General features: G+C 45.0%; 1 protein-coding gene across 3 annotated transcripts in view; it reads left to right on the plus strand.

Annotated features, from left to right (window-relative positions):
* FBF1 (Fas binding factor 1) overlaps nucleotides 1-15,085 on the plus strand; it is a 100,112-nt gene that overhangs the window by 57,204 nt on the left and 27,823 nt on the right. For all 3 annotated transcript variants that reach the window (XM_056550682.1, XM_056550684.1, XM_056550683.1), the window contains 9 exons: nucleotides 245-622; nucleotides 1,335-1,424; nucleotides 1,516-1,598; nucleotides 1,719-1,762; nucleotides 2,344-2,433; nucleotides 2,520-2,620; nucleotides 3,210-3,416; nucleotides 3,773-3,880; nucleotides 13,813-13,952. In XM_056550682.1, the coding sequence (XP_056406657.1) occupies nucleotides 245-622; nucleotides 1,335-1,424; nucleotides 1,516-1,598; nucleotides 1,719-1,762; nucleotides 2,344-2,433; nucleotides 2,520-2,620; nucleotides 3,210-3,416; nucleotides 3,773-3,880; nucleotides 13,813-13,952 (1,241 nt within the window). The remainder of the gene's footprint in view (nucleotides 1-244; nucleotides 623-1,334; nucleotides 1,425-1,515; nucleotides 1,599-1,718; nucleotides 1,763-2,343; nucleotides 2,434-2,519; nucleotides 2,621-3,209; nucleotides 3,417-3,772; nucleotides 3,881-13,812; nucleotides 13,953-15,085) is intronic.

Raw genomic sequence — 15,085 nt, forward strand, 5'->3', positions numbered from 1 at the left:
GTGCTGCAGGAGAGATCGTGGGGGTCCCCTCTTTTCCCCCTATTCTTTTGGATAGGGCATAAGATGTCTAGGGGTGGTGTACCCCTTTAAATGGAAGCTGTGGGAACCCGGTAGCTCCCTCTATCTCTAGTTCCATGAATAACCTTTGGCTGGGGCCACCACCGCACTGCTTTTCTCAATCTGAAGTTATTGTTTTTCTTTGTATTTTTTTTTTTTACCATATTTTTTTTCTACCAACACCCAGATTTTCTGCAGAAAGTAATGGAACCATGAAACCTGATGCAAGATCTCGCTCCTCAACCCCTGTTGGTCACAGTCCAGCAAGGGGAGAGAAGAGTGGAGCTGATTGGTTAGGCCTCAGAGATGAAGATGTCCCTGATCAGACTCCTTCAAAAGAGCCTCCACGAGTCTCCACTGTCACACCTAGCGCTGCAGGACGACCCCCATCTGGAACTAAAGGAGACGCAAGAATGGCCTCCCAACCAAAAACCTCACAGATTGACACCCCAGCTGTGCAGCAGGAAGATGAGTGGTTGACTTCTGCATTGTCTCGGAAGAAAGCTCAAAAACAAGAACAAAAAGTTCAGAATCAGTATGGTGTAAAAGAGACTTCTGTAGGCAGGTGAATAAGACTCATACATTAGCTTTTTTTTTTTTTTTTTTTACTTATTTTATAAATGATTTACTGATTCTGAATTGTAAATTACTAGGATACAGAGAGTGATCAGGGCAGATTTCTGACATCTTTACACGTTCAGTCTTAATTTATATCTATGGTTCACTTGTGCAGACAGCCAAAGAGCATGCCCGCAGATACACCATTGACTGGGGTTAATATCAGACTTCAAGATAATACATCTACTGTATTCTTCCTTATTGGCTATTAAATTGCTCAATATTTTATTTTGGCGCTATTTGATGTAATGTCTCGGCTGACCAGTCTGATCTTACCTATTCTTTAAAGTGAAACTTGAACTTGGAGCCACATTATATTTAGGAAATCGGTTCCCTGGATATATTGAATAGAGAGTATATTTCAGTGAGCTGGGATCGGCACGGCTGCTTTGCTGCCTCCATTCAGATGCTGCTATTCCTCTGATCCATTGATGCTCTCTAGCGTTGTCTTGGATTGAAATTCTCATAATGCCCATAGTAAGAAGTAGATGTTATTTCAATTTGTGGCCATGTTTTCTACACACTGCAGCAAGTATTGCTAATACAGCTCACCATCGTGATTAGGTATTTATACTGCAACATGTTTGGAACGGGAGTGTGACTGACATTCAAATATTAACTCTTTGTAACCTAAAATGATTTTTTACTTCTTTACACAGTGGTCCAGTGGGGTCTGTGACCACTATCCAACAGTCAGACCAAGGCAAAACTATTCTAGAGGCCACACCAGTCTTACCAGAGGTATCTAGGTAGGTGCCATAATAGTCAGACTATTATATCTGTATGCAATACATTTTCATGTCAGTCGTGTTCACAAAATCCCTGATTCTTCTGTAACAGAACTCCTTTACCCTGGGAGATTCCTGTTAAAGCACTATCCTCCATCACTTCTACTTCCAGAGAAAAGGAAAACCCTGTTCCAGGTACCGTTCCTAGCATTATCTAACCTGTAACTTTGGTGTTTAGTCTTTTCACTCTCTCTAATCCTTCTACATTAGAATTTTTGCTCTTCTGGCTCATATTTGAGTTCTTTTGTTTTACAGCGCCTTCAACAGTGGCTTCAGAAATTACCCGAGACAGAGTTCAGGTTGGTCAACAATAACTGAGTAACAATAGGTTTTTAAAGAGAACCTACCAGGTCCTCTACCCCCTATAAGCCCTCCCTGGTACCGTGTGGATGTAGGGCACATCATTTGGACAAAGCTTCCTCTGATGCCCCACTGTGGTAAAAAAGCAGCTTTAATCACTGCTCCCGGACGCCCGGGTAAATAGGCATGGGTGCGTAGCTGCTGTGCATGTAGTCCTGTTGCCCCTTCCTACTTCCAGCCACTCTTGACTGACGCCCATGCAAAGGTTGGCACTCAGTGCTAGAAGAAGGGTGGGGGCATCGTGACACTTGCTCTGCAACTCTGCCCCTATGACTACTTATCCCTTGGTGTTTTTTTTTGTGTTTTTTTTACTATAGTGTGGCATCAGGGTAACCTTATGGGCACAGCGTTCAAATGTTGTGCCCTAAATCTGCAAGTTACTGCGCATGGCTTATAGGGGTTAAATGGACCTGACTCATTCCCCTTGAAGTATTTTCAGTAATATTTTCATAGGTCTGATCACCGTCGGATAAGCCAGCCTTAGAGCCCATACTCATTGCTCTGATCTTTTTGCCTGCAGCCAGCTACAGTTCCATCCAAGGTCCAAGAAGACAGGAAGGAATTTCATGGTGATGTCTTACCCAGCAAGTTAGTGGACCTTGAGGCTCAGGTATGATATGGCTATTTATACTGGGAAGGATGTTCTTTCAGATTGTAAAATAAAGTCTGAAACGTTTATGACTGTTTGCATTACAGGTACGAAAACTGCAGCTGGAGCGTGAACAGCAAAGCCTGTTACTGGAGACATTGCAACAAAGGCATAAAGAAGATCTTGATCTAATAGAGAATGCACACAGGTACCTGGAATATGTGAGTGTGCAGTAATGTCCATGAGTGATAAGGTTAGCTGTATCTGGGGGTACTTTGAAATCACTGGTGATCATTACCTCACTACTTTTTTCCTCTTAAAGGGGTACTCCGGCCCGAAGACATCTTATCCCCTATCCAAAGGACCCTCACAATTTCTCATGCAGCACCCACCTGTTTCAGCTGCACACAGCGCTGGACGCTCCGTGTCTGAAGCTTCATACTCCTACGGGGCCGGAGTATCGTGATGTCACGACTCCGCCCCCTTGTAATGCCACACCCCTTCCCATAGACTTGCATTGAGGGGGAGGGGCGTTATGTCACATGGGGCGGAGTCGTGACATCACAATACTCCGGCCCCGTAGTCGTGACCCTTCAGACACGGAGCGATCATCCCTCTGTGCAGCTGACACAGGTGGGTGCTGCATGAGAGATTGCGGGGGTTCTTTGGATAGGGGATAAGATGACTTGGGGCCGGAGTACCCCTTTAAGGATAAATACTTTTTCCCTTCAGACATCTAAGCAATTTTTTGTATATATATATATTTTTTTTTTATATGTTTTTATTTGTTTTCATAGAAACCGTTTGAAGTTACTAGAGGAATCTTTCCGTCAGAGAGAGGAACGTATACGCCAGGAAAACCAGGAGCTGTCTACCCAATACATGTCCCGCTGTAAGAGTGCAGAGCAAGAAAAAGCAGAATTGCTGGCTCAGTATCAGAAAAAACTCACAGAATTCCAACAAGAAAAATATATGGAAATAGAAAGGATAAGAGAACTTCAAAGGTGAGGAGGAAGACTGGGTAAGAGTACGTTCACACGGGCGGATTTTTTAGCGGGTTTTCCGCTGCGTATTTGAGAGTGGGCGAGCTCTTCTCGTCTGCCTGCAGCAGATTTTCCACAGCGGAATTTGTGCTGCGGAAAACCCGCCACAGTCCCTACTGACTTCAAGGGGGCTTGTGGCGGATTTTCCGCAGCGGAAAATCTGCTGCGGACAGCTGAGAAGAGCCCGCCCACTTTCAAATACGCAGCGGGAAACCCGCAAAAAAATCCGCCTGTGTGAACGTACCCTTATACTAATACTGTAACGTAATGGCAGAGAAAAGTGCTTCATACATTATCATCCTTACTTCATTTTCCAGGGTATCTGTCCAGGAAATGTGCAAAGACCATGAAGAACAGCTGCAGCGACTCAAACGCCTGAAAGATCAGGAAATAGATGCAGTGACCAGCGCGTCTTCACACACAAGGTTTGACTCTTCTTCTACATGACCCACAGTCTAAACCAGTTTTTCCCAACCAGGGTGCCTCCAGCTGCTGCAAAACTACAACTTACAGCATGCCCAGACAGCCGAAGGCTGTCTGGGCATGCTGGGAGTTGTAGTTTTGCAACAGCTGGAGGCACCCTGGTTGGGAAACACTGGTCTAAATATAGATGTCCGGACCAACATATTTAGTCAGTAGAGAGAGGGAGATGAGCAATGCAGAGGAAAGATCATGTAGAAATCCACCATGCCTCTTATTTTTATTCCAAAATATCTGCTGTTGACAGTTCAGAAGCCCTATACATATTACATTGTTCTCCTGTAATCCATTACCTGGTTTAGGTATATCTTCTATTGTTTTAACCACTTTACACAGTTTAGTATCATCTGCAAAGATTGACACTTTAGTACACAATCCTCAAAATAAGGCTCGCCCTTCTTCCCAATGGAAGTCCTTTTTCCTTTCGGTCATTTCGAACCTCTGGTTCCAGCTAAGGATCTGGGCAGGCGCCCTCGCGGGCAAGAAGGCTCCCTCGTGCCGGGCACGCCCGGCTTGCAAGTCGGACTCCAATCGGTCCGGCCGTTTTGCGCAGAAATTGGGCAACCGCAAGCCCACTTCTGCTGAAGTGAGGCCCCCACCCGTGTTTTCTTTCAGGTGGGAGGTCTTCTCTTGTTTTCCAGGACATCTGGACTTCACACATTCAGGACTCTGGGGTCAGGGTTGTGGTGTCCAACGGTTACTGGATCGAATTTGCCTTCCTTACGAGGGATCGTGTTTTTCGATCCCGGGTCCCCCGAGCGGCTCTCCAGTCTCTGTTTCTTCAGGGGGTTATCGTCCCCGTTCCTCCAGGGGCACGTTTTTCGGGGTTCTATTCAGATTTTTTTTGTGGTCCCCAAGATGGACGGTTCTGTGCGACCAATCCAACCGTCACATTCTCATCCACCACTTCAGAATGGAATCTCTCCGTTCGGTGGTGGCGTCCCTGGAACAAGGGGAGTTACCTTCAACGGTGGACAACAAGGATGCCTACCTCCACGTGCCAATATTTCCGAGCCATCATCGGTACCGTCCGCTTGCGGTCCCGGAGGGGCACTTTCAATTCGTGGCCCTCCCCTTTGGTTTGGCCATGGCTCCTCGGGTCCTTACAAAGATCCTTGCGCCAGTGTTGGGCCTGTTTGGTCGAGGGGAATCTCAGTGATATCCTATCTGGACGACCATCTCATTAAGGCTCCGACCAGAGCCCAGACTCTGGAGAATCTGGACGTCACTCTCCACTCTCTGACTCTCTTCGGGTGGATGGTCAACTGGGACAAGTCAGTCTTCTGTCCTACCCAGTCTCTAACCTTCATGGGACTTCGATTCAACGGCCTCTGCCCGCATTTGTCTTCCGCCGGACAAACGTCTGGCGCTCTGGTCAGGGGTCCGCCCCCTTCGAACCCAGGTGTCAGTCTCCATCTGCACAGTATGGACGTCCTGGGTCGGGTGGTGGCAACTATGGAGGCCGTACCCTTTGCCCAGTTTCATTACCGCCCCCTTCAACTGGCGATTCTCTCTCGATGGAACAGGTTTCCTCTGTCCCTCGATCTTCAGATTGTTCTCCCTCGCAGGGTCCTTCAGTCTCTGCCCTGGTGGCTCCGCTCCCCCCTTCTTCTCAAAGGGTGGTCCTTTCTTCCCCTTCTCTGGCGGGTTGTTACACCAGTTGCCAGCCTGTCGGCCTGGGGCGGCGTGTTCAGGGATTGGATGGTCCAGGGACTCTGGTCTCCCCCGGAGACCCCCTTTTTCCAAGAAACGTATTGGCATAACGGGCGATTCTTCTTTGTCTTCTTCATTGGGAGTCCCATCTTCAGTCTCGTCCTGTCCGCATTCAGTCGGACTATGCCATGGCCATGGCGTACATTATCGACACACATTCCAGGAGTGTTCATCTGGGAAGCGGAGTTCCTCAGTCGGTCTTCACCCGATCCCGGCAAGTGGTCTCTTCATCCGGAGGTCTTCGCGCAGCTCTGCTACCTCTGGGGCCTTCCGGACGTGGACCTCTTCATGTTCCGGCACAATCAGAAGATCCTTCCGTTTGTGTCCAAGTTCTGGGACCCTCAGGCTCTGGACGTGGACGCCCTAGTGATTCCTTGTGCAGGGTTCGCCCTACCTTATCTGTTCCCTCCTCTTGCGCTCCTTCCTAGGGTGCTGAGGAAGCTCAAAGCAGAGGACGTCCTCGCCTTTCTGGTAGCTCCAGGTTGGCCCGAAGGTGGTGGTACGCCAACATAGTCAGGCTCCTGGACGGCGCTCCTCTGCGCCTTCTGCTCCGCCCGGTCCTACTCTCTCGCTGTCCTCTTGCCACCCCAATTTACAGTCGCTGCATTGGTTGGCGTGGCGGTTGAGACCGCGGTTTTGAGGGCCTGCGGGTTCTCTTCCCAAGTCATTCACACCATGCTCTAGACTCGTAAGCCCTCCTCCGCACAAATTTACCACCGTACTTGGCGTTTTTTATTTTCGTTGGTGTGAAGCTCAGGACTTCTCCCCGGTGACCTTCTCGGTTCCCCGTCTTCTCTCCTCTTTTTGCATTTGGGTTTGGAACTGGGGTTGTCTCTCAGTTCCCTTAAAGGTCAGGTTTCGGCCCCTGGTTTCTATTCTCATGTCAGGACCTTCATGCAAGGAGTGGTGCACGCTGCTCCTCCTTATCGGTCTCCTTCTCCCCCTTGGGACTTTCTTGGAAAGTGGCGTTTCTTGTTGTGATCACCTCCATCCGGAGGGTGTCTGAACTGGCAGTTCTTTCCTGCCGTTCTCCATTTCTGGCGATCCACCAGGACAGGTCGTTTTCCGGCCAGTTCCTTCCTTTTTGCCTAAGGTGGTCTCGGTCTTTCATCTCAATGAGGACTTTGTCCTCCCGTCCTTTTGTCCGGCTCCTTCTCATCCTAAGGAGCGTTTACCACACAAGCTGGTTGTAGTTTTGGGCTGTTCGGTTTTATCTCTCCATCACTTCTTCGTTTCGTCAGTGTGATTCCCTTGTCGTCCTTAATGGAAGGTCGTCGCAAGGGACAACCTGCTTCCAAGGCCACCATTTCTCGGTGGATTCGGTCCGCCATTGCGGAAGCCTATTGCTGTAAGGGGAAGATTCCTCCTTTCCGGGTTGTGGCTCATTCCACACGTTCTTTTGGGGCATCCTGGGCTCTCCAGAATAGAGCCTCGGTCTTGCAGATTTGCAAGGTGGCTACCTGGTCGTCTTTGCACACTTTCTCGAGGTTTTACCGGGTTCATACTTTCGCATCGGCTGATGCTATGTGGGGCGTAAGGTGTTGCAGGCGGCAGTGGATCAGCCTGATTACTTATCTGGCCACCCAAGGGATGGCTTTGGTACGTCCCACTGTCTGTGTCCCCCAATGGAGCCGATAGAGAAAAGGATGCTGGGAGTTGTAGTTTTGCAACATCTGGAGGGTCACAGTTTGGAGACCACTGTGTAGTGGTCTCTAAACTGTGGTCCTCCAGATGTTGCAAAACTACAACTTTCAGCATGCACTGACTGTCTGGGCATGCTGGGAGTTGTAGTTTTGCAACATCTGAAGTGGCACAGTTTGGAGACCACTATACGGTGGTTTCTAAACTGCAGCCCTCCAGATGTTGCAAAACTACAATTCCCGGCATGGCCAGGCAGTCAGGGATGCTGGGCATGTAGTTCTGCAATATCTGGCCCTTCGTATGTTGCAGAACTACAACTCCCAGCATGCCTGGACAGTGTGCATGCTTGGAGTTGAAGTTTTGCAACATCTGGAGGGCTACAGTTTGGAGACCACTACATAGCGGACTCCAAACTGTTCTTCCCCAGTTGTTGCATAACTACAACTCCTAGCATGCCCAGACTGTCCAGGCATTCTGGGAGTTGTAGTTCTGCAACATCTGAAGGGCCAGATATTGCAGAATTACATGCCCAGCATCCCTGACTGTCCGGCCATGCTGGGATTTGTAGTTCTGCAACAGCTGTAGGCACACTGGTTGGGAAACACTGAGCTAGTGTCTGTTTCTTAACTCAGTGATTCCAACCCGTGTGCCTCCAGCTGTTGCAAAACTACAACTCCCAGAATGCACTGACAGACCGTACATGCTGGGAGTTGTAGTTTTGCAACAGCTGGAAGCACACGGGTTGGAATCACTGAGCTAGAGCCTGTTTTCTAACTCAGTGGTTCCCCACCAGTGTGCCTACAGCTGTTGTAAAACTACAACTCCCAGCATGTACGGTCTGTCAGTGCATTCTGGGAGTTGTCATTTTGCCACAGCTGAAGGTTTGGGGAGCCCCCCCATGTGAATGTACAGGGTACATTCACATGAGCGGGTTTACAGTGGGTTTCCTTCTACAAGTTTGAGCTGCGGCAAATTTTCCGCCGCAGCTCAAGCTCCCAGCGGAAAACTTACTGTGAACCCCCGCCTGTGTGAATGTACCCTAAAAACACTACACTAACAAATAATAAAAAGTAAAACACTACATATACACGTCCCCCCTTCCCCCCCCAAATAAAAGTGAAAAACGTCTCATACGGCAGTGTTTCCTAAAGGGAGCCTCCAGCTGTTGCAAAACCACAACTCACAGTATTGCCGGACAGCCATAGACATAAAGCCATAAAGTAAAAACATGTCAACTTTATGATGTAAACATAAAGTAGACATATATTGTATTTGTGAATCAATATATGATTTATTTGGAATGTCCGTTTTCCTTACAAGCAGAGAGCTTCAAAGTTAGAAAAATGCTAAATTTTCTATTTTGTCATCAAATTTTGTAATTTTTCACCAAGAAATGATGCAAGTATCGACAAAAATTTACCACTAACATGAAGTAGAATATGTCACGAAAAAACTGTCTCGGAATCAGAATGAAAAGTAAAAGCATCCCAGAGTTATTAATGCTTATTAATTTTATTTTAGCATTTTCGTTTTTTCCTCCTCGCCTAAAAATCAGAACTCTTTTATATTTCCATCCACACACCCATATGAGGGCTTGTTTTTTGCATCACCAATTGTACTTTGTAATTACATCACTTATTTTACCATAAAAGGTACGGCGCAACCAAACAAATATTATTTATGTAGGAAAATTGAAAAGAAAACCGCAATTTAGCAAATTTTGGAAGGTTTTGTTTTCACGCTGTACACTTTACGGTAAAAATTACGTGTTCTTTATTCGGTGGGTCAATACGATTAAAATGATACCCATGTTATATGCTTTTCTATAATTGTACCGCTTAAAAAAATCTCAAACCATTTTAACAAAATAAGTATGTTTGAAATTGTCCTATTTTGACAACCTATAACTTTCTAATTTTTCCGTATATGGGGCGATATGAGGGATCATTTTTTGCGCCATGATCTGTAGTTTTTATCAGTACCACTTTTGCTTAGGTTTTACTTTTTATTCATTTTTTATTATTTTTTTGGGAATAAAATGTGACAAAAAAGCAGCAATTTTGGACTCTTTTATTTTTTTATTTTTTTACATTTACGCCATTCACCGTACGGGATAATTAACAATATATGTTAATAGTTTAGACTTTTACACACGCGGAAATACCAAATATGTGTATTAATAATTTTTTTTTTTTTTACACCTTTTTTGGGGGTAAAATGGGAAAAACTGACGTTTTTCTTTTTTATTGGTGGAGGGGATTTTTCAAATTTGTACTTTTTTATTTTAAATTTTTTTACTTTTTTTTTAACACTTTTTATGTCCCCATAGGGGACTATTCATAGCAATCAGTTGATTGCTAATACTGTTCAGTGCTATGTATAGGACATAGCACTGATCAGTATTATCGGTGATCTTCTGCTCTGGTCTGCTCGATCTCAGACCAGAGCAGAAGACCCCAGGAGACGGCTGGAGCCAGGTGAGGGGGCCTCCGGCCGCCATGCTGGTTGATCAGATCCCCGCGGCAGCGCTGCGGGCGATCCGATCATCCATTCAAAGTACCGCTCTGCTGCAGATGCCGTGATCTGTATTGATCATGGCATCTGAGGGGTTAATGACGGACATCCGCGCGATCGCGTATGTCTGTCATTACCGGCGGGTCCCTGGCTGCTGATAGCATGTACGTCATGGTGCGCTAAGAACCACGTCACCATGATGTACATTTACGTCCATTGTCGTTAAGGGGTTAAAAATTTACATTTTCATGTATGTAGTTATGATTTTATTCCTGGAGTATGACAAAATTAATCCTACAGTGGGGCAAAAAAGTATTTAGTCAGCCACTAATTGTGCAAATTCTCTCACTTAAAAAGATGAGAGCGGCCTGTAATTTTCATCATAGGTATACCTCAACTATGAGAGACTCAATAAGAACAAAATATCCATAAAATAAAAATTTTTAAGAATTCATTTGCAAATTATGGTGAAAAATAAGTATTTGGTCAATAACAATCTCAATACTTTGTTATATACCCTTTGTTGGCAATGACAGGTCCAACGTTTTCTGTAAGTCTATACAAGGTTTTCACACACTGTTGCTGGTATTTTGGCCCACTCCTCCATGCAGATCTCCTCTAGAGCAGTGATGTTTGGGGGCTGTCACTGGGCAACACGGACTTTCAACTCCCTCCAAAGGTTTTCTATGGGGTTGAGATCTGGAGACTGGCTAGGCCACTCCATAACCTTAAAATTCTTCTTACTAAGCCACTCCTTTGTTGCCCGGGCGGTGTGTTTGGGATCATTGTCATGCTGAAAGACCCAGCCACGTTTCATCTTAAATGCCCTTACTGATGGAAGGAGGTTTTCACTCAAAATCTCACGATACATGGCCCCATTCATTCTTTCCTTTACACAGATCAGTCGTCCTGGTCCCTTAGCAGAAAAACAGCCCCAAAACATGATGTTTCCACCCCCATGCTTCACAGTAGGTATGGTGTTCTTTGGATGCAACTCAGCATTCTTTCTCCTCCAAACACGATGAGTTGAGATTTTACCAAAAAGTTCTACTTTGGTTTCATCTGACCATATGAGATTCTCCCAATAAACTTCTGGATCATACAAATGCTCTCTAGCAAACTTCAGATGGGCCCGGACATGTACTGGCTTAAGCAGGGGGACACGTCTGGCATTGCATGATTTGAGTCCCTGGGGGGGTAGTGTGTTACTGATGGTAGCCTTTGTTACTTTGGTCCCAGCTCTCTGCAGGTCATTCACCAGGTCCCCCCGTGTGGTTCTGGGATTTTGCTCACCATTCTTGTGATCATTTTGACACCAAAGGTGAGATCTTGCATGGAGCCCCAGATTGAGGGATATTATCAGTAATCTTGTATGTCTTCCATTTTCTAATAATTGCTCCCACAGTTGATTTCTTCCCCCCAAGCTGCTTGTCTATTGCAGATTCAGTCTTCCCAGCCTGGTGCAGGTCTACAATTTTGTTTCTGTTGTCCTTCGACAGCTCTTTGGTGTTGGCCATAGTGGAGTTTAGAGTGTGACTGTTTAAGGTTGTGGACAGGTGTCTTTTATACTGATAACAAGTTCAAACAGGTGCCATTAATACAGGTAACGAGTGGAGGACAGAGGAGACTCTTAAAGAAGTTACAGGTTTATGAGAGCCAGAAATCTTGCTTGTTTGTAGGTGACCAAATACTTATTTTCCACCATAATTTGCAAATAAATTCTTTAAAAATCAGACAATGTGATTTTATAGATTTTTTTTTTTCTCATTATTTCTCTCATAGTTGAGGTATACCTATGATGAAAATTACAGGCCTCTCTCATCTTTTTAGGTTGGAGAACTTGCACAATTGCTGGCTGACTAAATTATTTTTTGACCCACTTTATATAAGTAGGGTATCATTTTAATCATATGGACCTACAGAATAAAGATAAGGTGTCATTTTTACCGAAAAATGTACTGCATAGAAACGGAAGCCGCAGATGTTTTTGTAAAATGACTGATGTCATTACAAAGTAGAATTGGTTGCGCAAATTGGTGGGCAAAGCCATCATATGGATTTTTAGGTGCAAAATTTAAAGGGTTATGATTTTTTAAAGGTGAAGAGGAAAAAACGAAAGTACTTAAGGGGTTAATTAGGAAATATATTATATGTATACATTAAATATCAGCATGGATTTATGAGGGATCGGTCCTGATCAGCTTTTATGAGGAGGTGAGCTCCAGACTGGACCAGGGGCAATCGCTGGATGCTGCAGATCTTGATTTTTCCAAAGCATTTAATATCGTGCCGCATAAAAGGTTGGAACATAAAATCAGAATGGGAAAACATAGGAGCACTTGAATCATGTAGTCCAGAAGCACGGAGTAGGGAACCATTATTCCCAGGTGAAGATAAATGAAAAAGAAAGTGTCCAGCTCCCAGGAGGTCCAATTAAAACTTAACGTTTATTTCATACAAAGTTAAAAAGTTAAAAACTTGGACTGCGGACCCACTCTTACTCCTGAGACCCACTGTGGCTGCAAGTTACTATCCTGTAAAGTGTGATGCAGCACACTTTATTTCCCGGGCCAGTTACACAGTCTGACTTTTTCACTCTATAGACCGCTGTTTCCCAACCAGTGTGCATCTAGCTGTTGCAAAACTACAACTCCCAGTCTTCAGCTCTGCGGGCATGACAGGAGTTGTAGTTTTGCAACAGCTGGAGGCACCCTGGTTGGGAAACACTGCCATAGACTTATGCACTGAAAGAGTCGGGTTTGAATGACAGCCAGAGAGTTGCACACTTGACACATCTGTTATCTCTCAGGAGAGATACCCTAAGGGTATGTTCACACTGCGGGCGGAATTCAGCAAGTGGAATTCCGTACAGTGAATGTTAACATCTTCCGCAAGGCCCGATCACACTGCGGAATTTCAGCGGTGCTGAAATTGTTCCACGCAAAGAAAGAACATGTTAATTCTTTGCGCGGAAGTCCGCGAGTACTGCATAGCTTTCTGTGGTGACGGCGCCATGATGCGTAGTCCTATCGCCGCCGCCAGCTGTCAGGAGATTCAGCGGAGATTCAGCGACATATCCGTAGTGTGAACATAAACTTAATGATCTAAACTTTTGACATTTCTGGACAACATGTCAAAAGTATATTCAAATGACAGTGAAGCTTTAAAGGGGTAGTCCAGTGGTGAAAAACTTATCCCCTATCCTAAGGATAGGGGATAAGTTTGAGATCACGGGGGTCCGACCGCTGGGGCCCCCTGCGATCTCTCTGTACGGGGCCCCGGCTCTCCGCCGAGATAGCGGGTGTCGACCCCCGCACGAGGCGGCGGCCGACACGCCCCCTCAATACATCTCTATGGCAGAGACGGAGATTGCCGAAGGCAGCGCTTCGGCTCTGCCATAGAGTTGTATTGAGGGGGCGTGTCGGCCGCCGCCTCGTGCGGAGGTCGACACGCCCCCTTCCAGCGGGCTGTCGGGGCTCCGTACAGGAGATCGCAGGGGGCCCCAGCGGTCGGACCCCCCGCGATCTGCAACTTATCCCCTATCCTTAGGATAGGGGATAAGTTGCTCACCACTGAATCACCACTGGACTACTCCTTTAATGCTAAGGGCCCTATTATACAGGCTGACGGTCTCCTGATAACCAGCACCGATCATTGGTTTGGCTATTTAAATTCATCATTATGGGCCAAACACCTCTCTTGTTTACATAGGGAAATGTGTGTCCGATAATGATGATTTTATTGACCACACAAAAGAAGTGAACAGCTGACAACCAAGTGTTTCCCCGTTCATTGTCTAATCCCTGGCCCTTTTACATGGGCCTATTATCAAGAACCAGCTTTCCTTTGAAGGCTTATTCGGTCAGTCGATGGGTATAAATTGATATAATACTGTGCATAGATACAAAATGTCTTATTAAATGTTTTCTTTCTATGTTATCTTGGTTTACATAGTCCTATTTCTTTTACAGTTATAGGACTTATTATTTTAGTTCATTATCTTTCTCAGATCATTAAATGGAATCATTGAGCAAATGGAATCTTTCTCTCATAAGCTCGGTGATCTGTCTGTGAGAGTGCAGAGCACCCAAGAAAACACATCCCAGGAGCTAGAACTGGGGGCACGTCAGAGAGAAGGGCAGCTAAGAGGTATGGCAGAAAACTATAGCCAAGTCTGGGTATAAACTAGATCTGATCATGTGGCCATGTAAACAAATTCTTTATGCCATTGGAGACAATTTTTGCTCCTTTAAATTTACAATGTTTGCCAGTAAGCCTATTAAAGGGGTACTCCGGTGGAAAACTTTTATTTTTTTTGTAAATTACTTCCATTAAAAAATCCTAATCATTCCAGTACTTATTAGCGGCTGTATACTACAGAGGAATTTTTTTTTTTTTTTTTGGATTTCTCTTCTGTCACGACCACAGTGCTCTGTGCTGACCTCTGCTGTCAATTTTAGGAACTGTCCAGAGCAGCTTATGTTTGCTATGGGGATTTTCTCCTGCTCTGGACAGTTCCTAAAATGGTCAGCAGAGAGCACTGTGGTCGTGACAGAAGAGAAATCCAAAAAGTAAAGAATTTCCTCTTTAGTATACAGCCCCTAAAAAGTACTGGAAAGATTAAGATTTTTTAATAGAAATAATTTACAAATCTGTTTAACCTTCTGACACCAGTTGATTTAAAAAAAAAAAAAAAAAAAAGTTTTCCACCGGAGTACCCCTTTAAGTTTACCCTATTATTTGACAACCCTACAAGATATGACCTGTTTACCTCACAAGAAGGTTTCCAACTCCAGTATAGTAATAAATCCATGGATAACAACCTATCTCCAGCAGTCTAATACAGATGCAATACAAAACCAAATGATCCGTAGGAGTCCAGGGTATAAATCATAAATTCCAAAACCCTAGAGGATTAAAGGTCCCCAAGGGATCGATTCCCTTTATAATGTAGGGAACCCTCAATAAAATATATACTTTTATTTAAAGCATTAAAATATGTAATCATAATCCCCAAGTGCTCAACAAAAAGTTGTATTAAATCTACAATGATTATGAACAAAGGGGAGATTTTTGTTAAACTATAATCCACAGGTTCTTATATGGACTTTCACAAGAGGCATATATTGTTAATTATTAGTGTGCTACAGCACTTGTTATAATTTGGGTATTCCAATTATATGTCCTCCTTAGTCACTCACATTGCTATTTCTAATGCAGAATCGGCTTTGTCAAGGGCAGAGATACAATGCTGTAGCCGACGCTATATCTGGAGCTTATGA

The sequence above is a fragment of the Hyla sarda genome, chromosome 13 (assembly GCF_029499605.1).
Source record: "Hyla sarda isolate aHylSar1 chromosome 13, aHylSar1.hap1, whole genome shotgun sequence".
Taxonomy (NCBI): domain Eukaryota; kingdom Metazoa; phylum Chordata; class Amphibia; order Anura; family Hylidae; genus Hyla; species Hyla sarda.